Genomic DNA, 16,418 nt, shown 5'->3' with positions numbered 1-16,418 from the left:
AGCAAGTCAGCCGATCAGCCGCTTATCCGATTAGCTAGCTAGCTAGCGGCTCTCTTAACAACTTAACCAGCAACCGCTTCTCCCTTTTCTCCCGTACACCCTCGCACTGCTCTCACTGCAGGGAGAGAGGTGTTCCCCAAGTTGCGGCAAACTCGCCGTGCCCCCCCAGTGGTGCGCTAAAGGGAACAAATTTAAGAGAGACTTAAAAACACTTAAAGACAGGAAAATTCACTCCAGCAGAGGGTTGGCCAATATTTTTACCAATCTGAGGAGAGAGGCGCAGTTGGTTGGGAGAGTGCACACGGTCAGACAGATAAAGGGAAATAACCGTACTGTAAAAATTTACAACAAAGCGGTTGGGCGGTTGAGCGGTTAAGCGGTTGGGCGGTTGAGCGGTTAAGCGGTTGGGCGGTTGAGCGGTTAAGCGGTTGGGCGGTTGAGCGGTTAAGCGGTTGGGCAGTTAAGCGGCTATGCGGCGCAACGGAGAAAACTTCGCAAATGTAGAACGTGGGCAGCGCGCAGGGGAATTTTAAAAATTGCTCGCCGGGCAGCCACGCGCCATTTGGACGGTTAAAAAAAAAAAAAAAAGGAAAATTGAAATTAAAATGAAAATGAAAAGTAAAATTAAAGTAATATATGAATATGATAATGTTAAACGCTAAGGGGTCAAAAAAATAGTTGTTGCCAAAGCTGTTGCAAACGTGGCTGTTACGCGACTGGCGCGAAAAGTTGACTGGCGAAATGCCCTCGAAGTCTCCCCCATCCGTTTCTCCTGTTCTGCCCCTTTTGACCACAACGGCGGGCGCGCCAACCAGAACAACGGTTTGGAGTGCACACCAACATTTTTTTTTTTTTTTTTTTAAAATATGTCCTACCGAGTGGGGAGAAAAACAGCGGTGATGGGGGCCCTTCTTTTTATATTTTCCCCACAGAACAAAATTAACGCTTCGAATTTTTAATTTGCAAAATTCTTGTCTTAACACCGGTTGCCAATTCACCATTTCGCTCCTCTTCGCTCGGGCGGGAAAGCGGATAAAATGTCTCGAAAAAATTACACGCGTAGGCGGCTGGTCGGACGTGAAGCGAATTTTTTTTTTTTTTTAACTAGCGATGGGGAATTAATTTGCCAATTTGCGCATTTAAAAAATTGCCATTTTGCGAATTGGCTAATCTGCCAATGTGCCAATGTGCCAATGTGCTGATCTGCCAACCTGCCAATCTGCCGATCTTCCCATGTGTGTTCCACTTCGCAGGAACGCCCGCTGGCGGCCCCCTCGGCCTGCCTATCCTTTTTGCAAATGCAGCTCTCGCCGGATGGTGGGCTTGCCACATGCCCCAATCGTGTGCGAGCAGCGTCGAGGGGTAGACAAAAATTATGAACAGTTCAGGGAGATTTGGGCCACGTCGAAAAGGCAAGGCGCGTGTACACCCTACCACTTCGCCGCTTTACCACCTCGCCGCTTCGCTTCCTCACCGCATAACGGCGAACGCATTGCTCCTCCAGGGCGCCCTCCGTGGGCGATTCGTTTTGAAGTTTATCTCAACAGACGCGCAGTTCGATGGCTGTTTTGAAGGAAAAAAATAAACGTGCGCGCACGTTGGCGCCTGCGTGATGATACCAGTCGGTGGGGTTACCGACGCATGGGCACCTTCACTTTCATGTATTATCGTTACATGTACAGGATGCGGACGTGGTTCATCTGCACCTACTTGGTCATTCGCGTGACCCTCTCCCATCCCCCCCTTCTTCACGCAAAGGGGGAACGGACACACGTACACAAAAATGAAGGGGCAAATGATGCAGCGCCAAAGGGCGTGACGTTCTTGTGCAGGCGGTGAGATGACCGTGCGGCGGAAATTATTTTTTTTTTTTTTTTTTTTCACTAAAACAAATGATTTGCGGGCGTATTTTTAGAGTACACCCTTAACATGTACATATTTCTTGTTCGCCAGTTTTACCGCTGGGGCGGAAAACTTCTACAGAAGGACCCTGTAGGGGGGGCGCACTCGCACATGCACATATGAGTGACCACACAGGTTTGTGAACACTTCCGACGGGGGGGCAGGCCATGGCGGTGCCCAAAAAGTGTTGCGGGAATTTTCTCGGGGGGCCACCCATGCGCGCGGGTAGGGGTGCAATTTGCGTGTAGAGATGGGTGTGCAGGCGGATGTAGAGATGGCTGTGCAGTTGGCTATGCAGATGGCTGTAGAGGTGACTGTCCATACGCCTGTGCGTACGCCTCCACCCCCGCTCACAACTTGCGGGGGACCTTGAAGGAGGAAAACACGGGCTTCTTTTTCACGCTGGTGAAGTGCGAAATGGAATGCGTCATTTTGCCGATCTTGGGGGTCCGCTCCTCCAGCTTGTTCTCCATGAGCTCCTCCCTTCTCTCCAGCTCCTTCATAACTTCGATGATGCCCTTGTCTCGAATGTCCTTCGAAATGATAGATGAAGCACTCTGGAAGGGAACAAACCCCTTAATCCTCTTGTTCGTCAGTTTATACTGGTCTAGCCCAGGGTCCTTGTCCGAGCCTGAGTCGTCACTCAGCTGATGCTTCTTCTTCGGGAGGACGGTGGTGAAGGAGTTCACGTGGCTGCCGCCCGTTCGGTTGTAGTTGGACTGAATCTTCCAGTGCGCCTCCTCGTACATTTTAATGACCCGCTCGATTTTGTGCCTCGAGCCCTTCACGTCGGAGCAGTACGAGCAGCAGTAGTCGTCGTCGCAGGTGCTGTTTCCACCGCCGCTAACACTGCCAGGAGCGCTACCACCGCCGCTAACGCTTCCACCCCCGCCAACACTGCTAGTGGCGCCCCCCCCCCTGGGGGGCGGGAGCTCGCCGAAGTGCGCCAGGATCTGAGACCGCACGCACTTCTCCTGCATGCACAGGTTATGCACGCACTCGAGGTTGTATATTTCCTTCTCGTACTTCTTCTGCATGGTGATGTCCTGCATGTCCAAATTGGAGTAGCTGCTTCGAATGATGTAGGAGAGTTTCTCCACATCCTCCTTGGAGTAATAAAGGTAGCAGAAGGACACGTTTCCATTCCGCCCAGACCGCCCAGACTCTTGGTAATAATTTTCTATCGATTTGGGCAAATTGAAATGAATAATAAAGGACACATCCTTCCTGTCAATTCCCATTCCAAACGCTATGGTCGCCACTAGAATTTTTGCATTTCCGTTGACCCACTTTTCTTGTATTCTCTTCCTCGCGCTGTTCGTCAATCCGGCGTGGTAACTGAGGGCCTGGAACCCCTGCTCTCGTAGGTACTTGGAAATCTCATCACAGGTGTTCCGTTTGAAGCAGTAGATTATACCTATTTTGTCCAGATTTCTTTTCTCCTGGATGATGTGGAAAATGCTTTTTTTTTTTTCCGTGTGGATGAGGTCGCTGTACACGATGACGTACTTGAGGTTGGGTCTGTTGAACGACGTGCGCACGATTCGCAGCGAGTTGACGGTGCCCCCCTCGGCGTCTCCACTCTGGGGGCCGCTCTGTGCGTCGCTGTGTGCGTCACTCTGGGCGTCACTCTGGGTATCGCTGGGTATATCGATCGGATTGTCGCTCGCCAGGCCGTCCGCTCGGTCCGTCTGGTCACTAGTCGGTCCCTTCTTCTCCCGCTTCTCCCGCTTCTCTCGCTCCTCCCGCTCTTCCCGCTCCTCCCGCTTCTCTCGCTTCTCCCGCTCCTCCCGCTCCTCCCGCTCCTCCCGCTCCTCCCGCTTCACTCGCTCCTCCCGCTGCCCCTTCCCCCGCTTCTCTTGCTGCCCCTCCCCCTGCGGCCTCGCCTGCGCGTGGCCGTCCAGGTTCAAGTTAACAATGATGTCCCGCTCCACGCACTTGGTGGCGGTGGCCGTGCAGGTGTAAACGCGCACGTAGGGACACGCCGTTAGCACTTTGTTCAAATTCCGGTAGCTCTTCCTAAAGTCGCACCCCCAGGTGCTTATGCAATGCACCTCGTCAATGGATATCAAAGCGATCTTCACATTCAGGTAAAGCTCCTTCAAGACGATCATAAAATACTCACTGGTGGCTGTCTCGGGGGTTACATACAAAACTTTAATGTCGCAGTTATTGTAGTTTTTAAGAAGACTCAAAACTTTTTCATTTTCTTTTTTATTAAGAGAACTATTGATCGTTTCTGCGGATATATTTTTTCTCTTCAGAGATTTTGTTTGGTCATACATGAGGGAGATTAGGGGGCTGATGACTATGCTGATGCCTTCTATTAGCAACGGGGTTACTTGGTAGATGAGGGATTTCCCTCCTCCTGTTGGCATGATGTTAAGGACGTGTTTGAAATTTTTAATTGCGTTTAGACATTCCACTTGCTTCTCCTTGAACTCCGTAATGCCAAAGTGCTCCTGCAGGATGCCCTTCGCCTTCTCGATGTCTATTTTGCGGTACTTGCTTTTGTACCGGTTCAGCAGGTCCCGCGGGGGGGGCCCGCTCCCCTCGTCTTCGCCCATCTCGTGCAGAGCGGTGTGCTGGGTGGGGTGATAAGCGGCTTGTTAAGCGTTTTTCGCGGTTCTTTTGGCGATTTTTTTTGCGACTTCTTCGGTGGCGCTTCGCTGGGCGCCCTCTAGGCTCCTCCGTCCCGCGACGCACGCACTGCGGCCGCCCTGCCAGTATAGGCCCCCTAAACGAGAAATAATTATCCTCAATGTGTTCAGCGCCTGAACGATCAGCGGCTAAATGATCAGCGGCTAAATGGTCGGCGGCTAAATGCTCCGCGCCTGAAGGCTCCACGCCAGCATTCGCCGAAGCAACGCTTCTGCCGCCTCGAGCCCCTTTCCCACAAAAGGCCGCTCAACCAATCCGCATTGTTGTGCCCCAGTCGAACGGCCCACTAGCGTAAGCCATCAAACTTGGCCGGGCGGAAAAAACAAAACGCAGTCGCGCGCGTGTATGTACACGTATAAGCGAAGCTGCGCGCTCGCAAATGCGCGTGCATGTGTGCGTACCTCTCGTACGCGCCTCTTCCAGCTGATCCCTACGCGCAACAAAGATGAAGACGGCTTCTCCCAGTTGCAAAAGTGTTGCCTGAAATGGGGATCAATGCAATTTAGATGCAGAGGATGGTCGTGGGAGGGGAAATGTTTCTCCCAACCTCTTCTTCGGGTTGTTTTTTTTGTTGACTACTTTGGCCGTTCTGTTGGCAGCTCTTCTAACCGTTTTTTTGGCAACTTTTTGGCCGTTTTTTTTCCCTTTTTTTCCCCTTTTTTTCCCCTCTTTTTTCCCTTTTCTTGCCCTCTTTCGCTTCCCCCTTTTTCCCGTTTATATTTTTCCACGAACGCTCAGCACGCAATAACAAACGGGTGAGTATGCCCCCCCTATTGGAAAGGCCCGCAACCCGTTGCGTACGCGTGCGTGCGCACATGCACACTACTGACAGGTACCCTCACCACTGTTAAACACACACTAAAGGGGGGGCGATGGAGGAGGGAGTTGCAAGTTCAAAGAACACATGTGTAACCCTCCGTTGGGTGGTACGAATCCAATGTGTGAAAAATCAAAAAAGAATTGCGGAGAAGAGTGGAGCTCCCTTTTTTCCCTGCCTGTGTCATTGGCGTTGCCGTGCTCCGGGGCACCAGTGGGTGCACCACTGGGGGTGCCCTTTTGGCACAGGATGCACTATGCAGTGTGGCGTGCCATTTTGCTTTTCCATTTTGTTTTCCCATTTTGCTTTTCCATGTTGTTTTTCCACTTTGTTTTTCCATGTTGTTTTTTCATTTTGGTTTCCTTCCGTTGATGTTCCTTTTCATGTCACCTCATGATGGGTGGCGAGTCCGGAGGGGCGACCGAAAATGTAGCCCCTTCCATATGCACACCACGCGATTGCGCAAGTGCGTCGCGGCCGCCCTTTTAAGCGCGACGAGAAAGACACCATATCCTGGCTATGTTGGCGGTCATAAGGGTCATCACTGTTGCCCGTTTTTTTCGTGAAGCGTTATCGTGCAGCATAAGGGACCACACGGAAAGGAGCAAGATGCGCAGTTGAGAATTTTTTTTTTTTTTTTTTTTTTTTTACAGCTGTGCGGATGTACTCCACCATGGGTATATTGTTAAACCCTTTCCCGCTTACTTATAAGGGGGGGGAGAAAAGAAGAGGTGATAATGTACATTTCGTTTCTTTCCCCTTTGTGATGAAGTGGAGCGTTTTTTTCTTTTTCATACAACACAACTGTTCATTAGTGGTAAAAATTGCCATATGGTTAAGTTAAAAAAAAAAAAAAAAAAAATTTGCTTGCGTCAGATGGAATTGGCTAGCATGTGTGTGCAAGGAAAAAGGCACATAACTGGGGGGGCAACAACGCAACAAAACAAAGTGGAGGGACACGCAAAAATGGAGGAAGACACAATGGAAGGAAGTAGGGCAACAGGGCGGATGCAACTTAGGTTAATCTTCCTCTTTATTTATCGTTGCATACGATCTTCATTCGCGCGTTTTACCCTGGAGTATAAACTATCTGCAAAAAAAAAAAAAAAAAAAAAAAAACACAATCGGGGAGAAACCCAGAAACAGTGTATAGTTAAGGCGCTGTTCCGTTGATACTGTACGCATCGCCGCTTTGCTCGTCACTGCTTCGAACAGCGAACATTCTGTACCTTCCACTAACCCTTTTTTGCGCCCTTTCTCGTTTCCCCCGTCTGTCCTTTTCCTCCTTCCCTCCCCCCTCTTACCGCAAAAAAAAAAAAAACAAAAAAAAACAAAAAAAATCCACCTTACAATGTGGAAGCGTTCACAAGTGAAACTTTCCCTGTGACGCTGCCAACATTGCAGACCCTCGATCGGGTTAAGCAAAACAGGACGGGTCTCCAACCATTTGGATCGACAAATGGGATGGAGAGCCACATCCGAAATGCGTTTCACGTGGAGAAAAAAAAAAAAGAAAAAAAAAAAAAAAAAAAAACACACACACATCACAGTGTCACACCGTTCGTGTATCCTTTTTTTTTTTTTTTTTTTTTTCTTTTTTTTTTTCGTGCTGTAAATGAGACCTGCGGGGGAATCCCTTCACATGGGTCATTGTACAGTTGTAACAAAATCCCGAATGCAGAAATATCCCTATGAAGAGCGAGGCGAATTAAAATTTCAATCACATGCTCCGTTGCGTGAATGGAAATTATTAATCGTCGCTTCTTGCATAGGGATATTCCCCCCTCTCCTATCTGTGTGCATATTTATGTACACGTAGGAGTGCCCCTGCCATGTGCGTCAAACTTGCTAGCTGTTTACAATAAGTTTGCTTCTTTTAGAAATGCTCTTTTATTTGGAAGGCAAAACGAATTTTGATCACAATTCTACGAGTAGAATTGCATCACATCCTTGGTCATTCTCTATCCTTTTCATGTCTGTAATGAAACAACCTGTCATTGTATTCACGCAGAGTTAACTGCACCATGAAATGGGACATCCCTTCCCCCCGAGAGGGGTACAGCTATTTAAAAAATGGCCATACACCTCTCGTTGGGAAAGGATGCAGATAGATTCCAGCCATCGTTAAGGGGAAAAGCAACTGCGCGAATTCGATTCGACGGAGGTTTCCCCTTCTTGCTTCGAACAAAGCGCACACCGGGAGCAGTCGTTCGGGGGAGGTGGCAAGGTTGTCCGTCCATACACTGCAGCACATACGCAGCAGCATATACACAGATACATACGCACACACACGCACCGTACTGGACTTCCCACTATGCGTTTGTTCTCCGCGTGTGGTTTTGTTTTCTCGTCTCACTTTTGAAAAATCTGTTCAGGTAGATTATTCTGTTCATCTGTTTGTTTATTTATTTTTTTTTCTTTTCCCCTCTTATGCTACACATAGCAACAGCTAACGAAACCGCATGGTGTTCCCTCCCTACGCGCTTTTACAGGCAAGGGGGGGCACCAAGAGGGTCCACTCACAACTGATATGTGTAGCATAAGAGGAGGAAAAAAAAAAAAAATAAACAAATAAACATATAAACAAAATAACCTACCTGAACAAGCAAATCAAAAGGGGGACGAAAAAACAAAACGGTTATCTCCTGGCCGACTTGAGAGATAAAAACAGCGCAATGTTGAGTAGACTGATTGAAGTATAAGGACCTTTCCGTTTCTTTTTGGATGGAAAGGGAAAATGCAGAAACGTGGAAAAGGGCAAAGATGCAAGGAAGGAGAAATCCCCTATAAGAAGAAGCACAAAAGGGAAGAGGAAGGAAAGGAAAAAAAAAAAAAAAAAAAACGAAAGTCAGTAAAGACAAATATATCATACTTCATCCCTTCATTCTTCTTCTTCTCCTTTTTCCTTTCTATTCCCTCTTCCACTTTTTCCTTCTTCTTTTAGGTTACCTCTCCAACCACTTTTCTCTCCCTTTTCCCACTTTTCTGCATTTTCCTTTTTCCCTTCCAAACACAGAAAGATTAGGGGCTTCAAATAGGAGCGCTTCCTTTCGGGGGGAACTTCCGCCCTAATCCATTATACAACCTCATGTTCGTGTTTAACTGCTATGAAAAAAAAAAAACAAAAAGACGAGGAGCCAAACCATATGCTATCGTTCTCTGTCCTCTTCCTCTTTCATGATTGCAGTTAACCAGTTACTTATGAGCAAACAATCAGGCACTTCTTGGGTTCAGGGTGAGAATTTCTTCCCATGCAGGTTCGGGATTTGTACATTCATTTTTTCTTTTTTTTTTTTTTTTTTTTCTTTTTTAAAAGGTGAACATGAGTTTATCTATCTGTGTAGATACTCACAAGCGGGGTTGCTCTGCCCATGATACACCTTTCCAAAAAAAAAAAAAAAAAAAAATTCAAGAAAAATAGAACAACATCCTTTGATATAAACAAAAATGTTAAAAAAAAAAAAAAAAAAAAGGAAACTGTCTCGCGGGGGTTCTATCGGGGGGGAGCTCTCGGTGGCTTCTCACGGTGGGTGCTCTCAGTGGGTGGGTCTCTCTATTTTTACGACTGCGTAACTCTGTGGCATAAACGAGTGCAACAAACGGCGGGTGCAACGGTGTAACGGTGTAACGATGCGGCGGTTAAGGGGGAAACGCTAAATTTCCCGCAGGCGTTCCACAAAATGGATGTGCCCGACCGAGCAAAACACAGCTGCGCGTGGGCACTGAGGCGCGACGCAGGGAAACAAACAGGTCATGCAATAAACGGGTGAGTCGCTCATCGGAATGTACGCAAAATGAGCGGGAAACATCAAAGTGGAGGGAACATAAAAAAGGAAAGAAAGAACAAATGGGTGAAACGAACGGGCGAAACAACAAACAAGCGAAACAACTCGCATGACAATTCTGAGCAACGAAAGGAAACTCCTTTGCGGAATCAAAACGTGTTTAAAAAAAAAATAACTCTCAGGGGTAAAACTCGGGAAGGATGTGCGCGCGGTGACACATCCGGGCAGATAAGAAAACGTAAAAAATGAGAACACTAACTGAAAAGTTAAAAAGAAAAAGAAGTTTTAAAAATACATTTACAAGATCAATTTTAATAACTGTACATGCCTACTCCACCCCATCCTGTGCGCCTTTTTTTTTTTTTAATTTATTTTTTTTACGCATTTTGAATTCACCTTTTCGTGGGGCCAAAATTCGGTGATTTGATTTGTCCTCAAGCGGGGGGGGCAGCTTCGACGCTGTGGAGGAGTAGAGGGGTGGCGCCACCGGGGGGAAAAACAAAAAATGAAATGCGGCAAAATACAGCAAAATGAAATGCGGCAAAATACAGCAAAATGAAATGCGGCAAAATACAGCAAAATGAAATGCGGTAAAATACAGCAAAATGAAATGCGGTAAAATACAGCAAAATGAAACGCGGTAAAATACAGTAAAATGAAATGCGGTAAAATACAGCAAAATGAAATGCGGTAAAATACAGCAAAATGAAACGCGGTAAAATACAGTAAAATGAAACGCGGTAAAATACAGTAAAAGCGAAGGTGCACACTGCGCACGTGCGGGCTGAATGCCTTACGCGTGATCGGCAGAATATTACATCATGGCTACATCCCTCGAAGGGAGATTTTTTCTTTTCCTTTTTTTTTAACCCCTCAGGGCGAATGCACGCCGAGGGGCACGGGCATACGAGTGGGCAAAGAAGTACATAAATTTTTCCCCAAGTGCGTGTCATCTTTTTTTTTTTTTTTTTCCTTCCCTCGCGTGGCACATCTCTGCGTTGGCAGCTCCCAGTAGAGGTATGCAACCAGTAGGGACAAAAGTGGAAAGAGTTACCAAAGCGATCGTGGCGCAACACGCAGAGGGGAAATACTGCTCACCCAGGGTGCGACTTCCAAACGGTTTACCCCTCCCCTTGTGTGCAACTTGTGAGGAAGCCATTTTGCGTGTCGTCACGAAAGGGTGGTTTCGCGTAAGTCTGCCCCAAAACGGGGTGGCAACAAAGAAAAAAAAAAAAACTTACGCGGGTAAAAGGGTTAGTGGTGGCTGGGAAAGGTGGCCGCCGCTTCGCTGACTGCCCTGCTAGGGGAAGCTCACTGGTAGAAGGCCCATTCCACCTCCCCTTAACCACCCCCCCCCGGGTGACCTAAAACCCCTTGAGGTGCACATCTCGGAAAAACCTCATTTTGACAAACAAGTAGGAAAAGTAAAAGAGCAGCGCAAAGGTCACGATGACTAAAACAAAAAAATTGATGCATGCGATGATGGAAATGTCATTGAAGGCATCTACCTCGAACATGTTTGCGAAGAAGGTTGGGACGTATCTGAGGAGGTGGTCGTACAATGGGGAGGAGCCCTCGTCCTTGGAAAACGACTTTACGTACTCTATGTAGGTGAATCTAGCGAAGTAGGCGTAGAAGCCGTTGTTGAGCTCGGAGGTGGAGTCGCCCAACTGGTTGAGGAAAATGTTAAAGACGTCGATGGGGGTGGGTTCCTCTGGGCTGCTTCGCTGGTTAATTATGATGGTCGCTTTGATTCCGTTCTTCAGCTTCTGTATGGGCTTCACGTGTATGCGCGTGGTGAGCGCGGGGTCGACCACCTGGGGGGGGGTAAATGGGTAGAAAGTTGGAAGCAACGTTGGAAGCGAATGGGTAGAAAATTGGAAGCAAATTGGAAGCAAATTGGAAGCAAATTGGAAGCAAAGTAGGAAGGCATGTTACGGTACACACAATGGGGACCCCCCAATGGGGCGCCCCCATCAACGCTTCGCCCCTCGGGAAGGCTGCACTCTCCGCCCTACACTTCTGATGACCTCCTTGAGGTACTCGGACATGGAGCCGAACACGTTGGTGTAGAATTTTTCCTTCTTGGCCGCATCATCCTCGTCGTTGGACAGGTCATTTTGAAAATGGTTGAAGATGCGCAGGCCGATTTTGATGCCCTTAACCGGGTGCAGGCAGTTGTTCAAAACGCGCACATAGGGGTGGGGGCAGAGGCACACGTATCTATTCTGAGCCAAGACGCATTTCCCGGGTTCTTTGCAGTTTGACTCACCGGATAGGATGCACTCGTTGTTCTTTTCGCAGAGAGAACTCATTGGATTTCTTGAGTAACCGTCGATGCAGACGCACCTGCCGTCAATACACCGTTCGTTGACGTAGCAGAATCGTTTGTTTTGCTCGCAGAAGGGGTAGACGCAGTTACTGGCTTCTTCCTTTTGCCTGCTCCCCAACGCGTCGCAGAAGCAGAGGAGCTTGCCGTTCATTTCGAAGGAGTGGCTCTCCGCGCAGGGGTTGCCATGTGAGCCGTGTGCGCCATGTGTTCCGTGTGTGCCATGTGTGCCATGTGTGCCATGTGTACCCTGTTTGCCATCCCTGCCATCCCTACCGTGATGGCCACGCCCGCCGGTCACCCTACGGTAAACGACAAAATTCTGGTCGTGCCTTTTTATGAAGGCGCCGGCGATGGTGCTGTGCTCACTGCGCTTGACCTCGTCGTAGTCCCGGTAGCTGTACGAAATGACACTAATGGGGATGTGGGGGTTCCCAATAATGAAATACTCATTTAGAATTTCCTCCTTTATGTCATATTCTTTATTAGTGGAGTGATCTAAAATGTCTACCCTCTTTCTCAGCGGGAGGAGTAGCAGCAAGTTGTTCTTGCTGACGTTCACCATGGTCCCACTGATCTTGGCGGTCACGATGAAGTTGTTCGTTTTTTCTCCCGAAGATATGAAATGAGCAAAGGCATAGTTAATACAAATCTTGGAGCTCTTTTTGAAGAAGCTCCTATTCTTTAGTATATTATTCAGCACCAGGGGGATGTCAAACTGGTTGCAATATTTTTTTGGCTTGATAAAGACCAAAGGACTGATCACGTAGAATGTGTAATCTGGGGAGGTGGTCAACAGGTAGAGGTACGTCAGTATGATTCTGGACTTGTGAAACATGCAGAGGTGGTTCCTCTCAAATTTCATGTCTTTGCAGATATCTACTAACTTTTCATTTTGAAAGTTCTTCGTTTTGTAGGATATTTCCAGGGGGTCATTAAAGAAATTATAGTTTTTCATCTGTTGGTACAATTTTTTTTTTTTTTTTTTTTTCTTTATTTGCTTCATAAATCGGTGGCGCAGCTGCAGGTACTCGCTCACCACGAACTCCCCCTTCGACTTGTTGATCATGCTTTCGTAGCACAGGCAGCTGTTTTGCTGTGCGGAGAAGTGGTTCACCAGCTCCTCGTTGTTTTTCAGCGCGTCGGGCGAGGGGGTGGCAGCCTCTCCCAGCGGGGGGTTCTCCTCTGAGGTGTGCTTTCCATCAGAGATTTGCTTTCCATCAGAGATTTGCTTCTCTTCTGAGGTGTGCTTCCCATCCGCGGTTTGCTTCCCATCCGCTGTTTGCTTCCCCTCCGGGGTGTGCTTCCCCCCCTCCGAGTACCTCTCATACAGGCTGTACCTATCGAAGAGCAGGACGCACTCCGGCTCGTACTGCGCAAAGGCGTACAGCCGGGTGTTCCAGAAGGTGTAATACTTGGTAATGTTGTGGGGGTAATTCCGCAGGTACAAATTTTTGAAAATCCTGTAGACGTAAATGACCTTGTGCTTTTTGTTTAGCTCTCCGATGATGAAGATGACTGACGCCATGTAGGACACTATGAAGATGCCAAGAGAGTAATGCCTCTCCGATTTTATAGCCACGTGGAAGTCCCCAAAGTGTCTGCTGTCGAACCGGTTTAGGAAGGCAGCTATTGGGTCCACCACGTCGATTCTGTTTGTAGGAGGGGGCCTCAAATATTCGTTTTGATCTTCAAAGGTGAGGTAGGCGACGCCCCTCTTGGGGGGGTCTTCTTCACCTGCTTCGTGGGGGGCCACTTGAATGGCCCGCTCCTCCGAGCAGAGCGTGCCCGCCTTGTCTCCGGACAGGTACGCCACCAAAATCGCGTGGTGTATGTTCAGGTGGCGCAGCTCGTGAATCAGCTGGATGTATATGGAGTTCTCCTTGTCCAGGCAAAACATCTGTCAGGGGAGCGGTGAGTTAGCGGTGGTGACTTAGCGAAACGGGTCTCTCTGCGCGCCCCTCTGCGCGCCGCTCTCCACACCCTCTCCCTTACGTCGTTCCCAAAGTAAAGAATCACGATGAGGTACTTGACCAACTGCTTGTCCTCGTTGAACGGGATGAGGTTGTTCATTTCGTCGAGCGTCAGCTTCACCTGGGGGGGGGGGGGGGCGGTAAAGAAGAAGAGGAAGAATAAGAAGACAGAGAGCGAACGTGCAGGGAACTGCTTTACGAAGAAGCTCTCCCACACTGCTGCAAACTTCGTGGCTGCAGCGAGCCACCCACCAGGCGGAGCAGAATCCGCTGGCTCTCCCTGAACAAGGCGTCCAGCTCGGCGTGCTCGTAGTAGTGCTGGTACAGGTCCAGCAGGTTCACCAGGAAGCTGTGCAGCTGGTAGTTATAGCAGTTGAAATTGTATAGCATATCGTAGTGAGACCTCACGGTGGCGATCTTCAGCAACGCAGAAATGTGTTTGCCCCCACAGTCGAACAGAGCCTTGAACAGCTGAGACAGCACTTGCTGGAACTTTACATAATTAGCTGAGGGGATGACAAAGATATCGAATACATCCATGCGACTCCCCTTCTTGGGATCGTCCAAATGGTTGGTTTCCTTTTCGGTTATCTTCTTAAAATACGTTTCGTGATTGGCTAACTCCTCCTGGGTGAAGGTGCTGATGTGGCTGAGGAGCGCTGCCTCGAAGGGGATGTTTTTGTGGAGGGAGCAGTCCTTCAGGGGGTTGTACCTCCCGAAGAGCACGTACTTGAAAATGTCGTGGCTCAAATACAGCAGGTACACATTTGAGATGATTTTGTTTTCCACCGTCACGACGTCGTAGGGCCTGTTCGCGTAGCTCGCGCTTCTGCGAAGAGGGGTAAGGGGGCGCCATGAAGGAGAAGCAAAAAAATGAGCAGCAAAGGGGGAAGAGGTGCCACTGTAGGGTGGGGTGTGCCTCATTGCTAGGCGCGCCGCTTTGCTTGACGCGCCGCACTGCTGGACACCCCCCCTCTGCATATTACTCGCGAAGGTAGGCGAAAATCTTGCGCATGGCCGTGATGTAGAGCAGCTTGCTTTTGCTGATCCAGCCAATCAAGTTGTCCTTCATAAAAAAGTGGGTGTACTGAGAAAGGCATTCATGGGACGCCAGGAAAAAAAAAGGAATTGACAGCTTCATGGGGTCTCCAACCCCGCTGATGTAGTCCATCAGAATTAAACTTATTTCTCCCTCGTGGTACATCACCTTGATGAGAAAGACACGGTTATCCTCCCCATGGTCGGCCAATTTATACCTTCGCTTTATCCGCTCGTATGCTACACGCACACTCTTGTCTGTGATGTAGGGGAGAGACCACTGGTCATCCTGGGAGGTGCTTCCACAGAAAGTCAGCTGCTCTAAAAATTTTATTTCATCATTGGCAATCAGAATCAAAATATTATTATTAACAAAATAGTTGTGGTCATTCAAATCCAGGGTCGTCCTTATCAGATGATTTAATTTCCTTTTTTTGTACTTTTCGTGGAAAGAAAAATACTTTAACTCTTCGTAGCTGCCTTTGTACTTGTCAATGTGCGACAGGATGTTGAGGTTGGTGAAGGAGTTCACGAAGAGCACGTTGCTCCAGATTTTTTTTTTATTTATGTCCTCTCGGAACCGCCTGCACTTTTGCTTATCGAACGTGAGGTTTGGCATGTCTTTGATGTGCGGGGGGGGGTGGCCCACCAAGTTGCGCTCTCCCCCCACGTTGCTAAGATCTCCCACTTTGTGTTCTCCCCCCTTGTGCTCTCCCCCATCGCTGAGCTCCCCCCCCTCGCCGAGATCGCCCTTTTCCAAATTCATAAAAAAGTCGTCTACCATTTTGCTATTCAGCGACGCGCCTCCCATGACCAGGTCGCTGGCCCCACTTTTCTCCCCCCCAGCTTCCCCACCGGCAGCTTCCCCGCCATCAGCTTTCCCGCCATCAGCTTTCCCACCATCGGCTTTCCCACCACCAGCTTCCCCACCATCAGCTTCTCCTCCCTCCCCTATCTCGTCATACGCGTAGTGTATCCTGTTATCGCGCAGGAAACCTTCCAGTATTGAGTTTTCGCGGCTGTCCAAAAGGGGAAACTCCTGTAGACCTTTGGAGTCTTCTGGGCTACCCGAATGGACGTCCCCCCCGTGGGACCTCCAACTGAGGGCGGAGCCATCCCGGGCATCCACACTGTTGGAAGTGACCTCCAGGGAATCCCCTTTCCCTTCGGGTGCGTAATGCATGTCTATCATTCTCTCGTAATACCCCTTATAGTCCGTCTCTTCAGATTTGTCATATATAAAGGTGTGCCCATAGATACTTAGGAAGTTCATTTCGTCAAGGAAGAGGCAATATATGCAGGACCCCACTGCCTCCTGGGGGCTGATCTTCCTCTCCACGAACGATTTTTTATTTTGTTTGTACCGCGCATAATAATTAGCGTCAAATTTGAATGTCGAATTGAAGGAGAAGCTGAATGTGTTGTGCGGGTCGCACTCGTTATCATATTTGTAGTATATTAAATCGTTAAATTCCTTTTGCACGCACACCACTCGGTTGTTCCTGCCCGACGTCTCTACAAGGTGTTGGTAGTTTTTGTCCGCCCGCATGTCCTCGCCTCCTCCGGTTGCTTCTGCCGCGACTCCCCTATCCGAGTGGGACATCCTTTTCTGTCCCTCCTCGTGACGGGAGCCATATTCACTCCTCGCCGCGATCACCCTGAGCAGCAGGAGGGAAAGCGCTCCAAGCAGCATGGCCGGGGGAGTTCACTCGGGCTGGGAACGCTAAGATGGTGTTTTTTTTTTTTTCCCTCCACCTATACCACACAACGTGGTGGATTGCACTTCATGGGGAGGTAAATAACTCGAGGAGCTTTCCAACGTAGGCCATACACATGCTGTCATTTTAGCGGAAAGACAAATGGATGGCTGGGGAGGGCACTTCCAATGTTCCTTCCGCCACTCCGCAGCTCCC

The 16,418-nt window shown here is 48.8% G+C and overlaps 2 protein-coding genes across 2 annotated transcripts, besides 7 other annotated features; both read right to left on the bottom strand.

Annotated features, from left to right (window-relative positions):
• Positions 1 to 1,881: 1,881 nt before the first annotated feature.
• On the bottom strand, positions 1,882 to 4,469 carry PVX_099345 (DNA helicase, putative; the record flags this gene model as incomplete). The annotated part of the gene is made up of 1 exon (XM_001614668.1): positions 1,882 to 4,469. The coding sequence occupies one exon, from the start codon at positions 4,467 to 4,469 to the stop codon at positions 2,253 to 2,255; it is 2,217 nt and encodes a 738-aa protein (XP_001614718.1). The 3' UTR covers positions 1,882 to 2,252.
• Positions 2,867 to 2,893: a microsatellite.
• Positions 3,433 to 3,464: a microsatellite.
• A 914-nt stretch (positions 4,470 to 5,383) lies between the features above and the next one.
• Positions 5,384 to 5,427: a microsatellite.
• A 4,832-nt stretch (positions 5,428 to 10,259) lies between these two features.
• Positions 10,260 to 10,310: a microsatellite.
• Positions 10,311 to 10,529: 219 nt separating this feature from the next.
• PVX_099340 (hypothetical protein, conserved) lies at positions 10,530 to 16,108 on the bottom strand (the record flags this gene model as incomplete). The annotated part of the gene is made up of 5 exons (XM_001614667.1): positions 10,530 to 10,982; positions 11,184 to 13,394; positions 13,490 to 13,588; positions 13,720 to 14,296; positions 14,454 to 16,108. The coding sequence occupies 5 exons, from the start codon at positions 16,106 to 16,108 to the stop codon at positions 10,530 to 10,532; spliced, it is 4,995 nt and encodes a 1,664-aa protein (XP_001614717.1).
• Positions 10,944 to 10,964: a microsatellite.
• Positions 11,270 to 11,301: a microsatellite.
• Positions 11,670 to 11,693: a microsatellite.
• Positions 16,109 to 16,418: the final 310 nt, after the last annotated feature.

The sequence above is a fragment of the Plasmodium vivax genome, chromosome 7, assembly GCF_000002415.2.
Source record: "Plasmodium vivax chromosome 7, whole genome shotgun sequence".
NCBI lineage: Eukaryota > Apicomplexa > Aconoidasida > Haemosporida > Plasmodiidae > Plasmodium > Plasmodium vivax.
The sequence above is the reverse complement of the archived record's forward strand: the minus strand, read 5'-3'. Positions and strand labels throughout refer to the sequence as shown.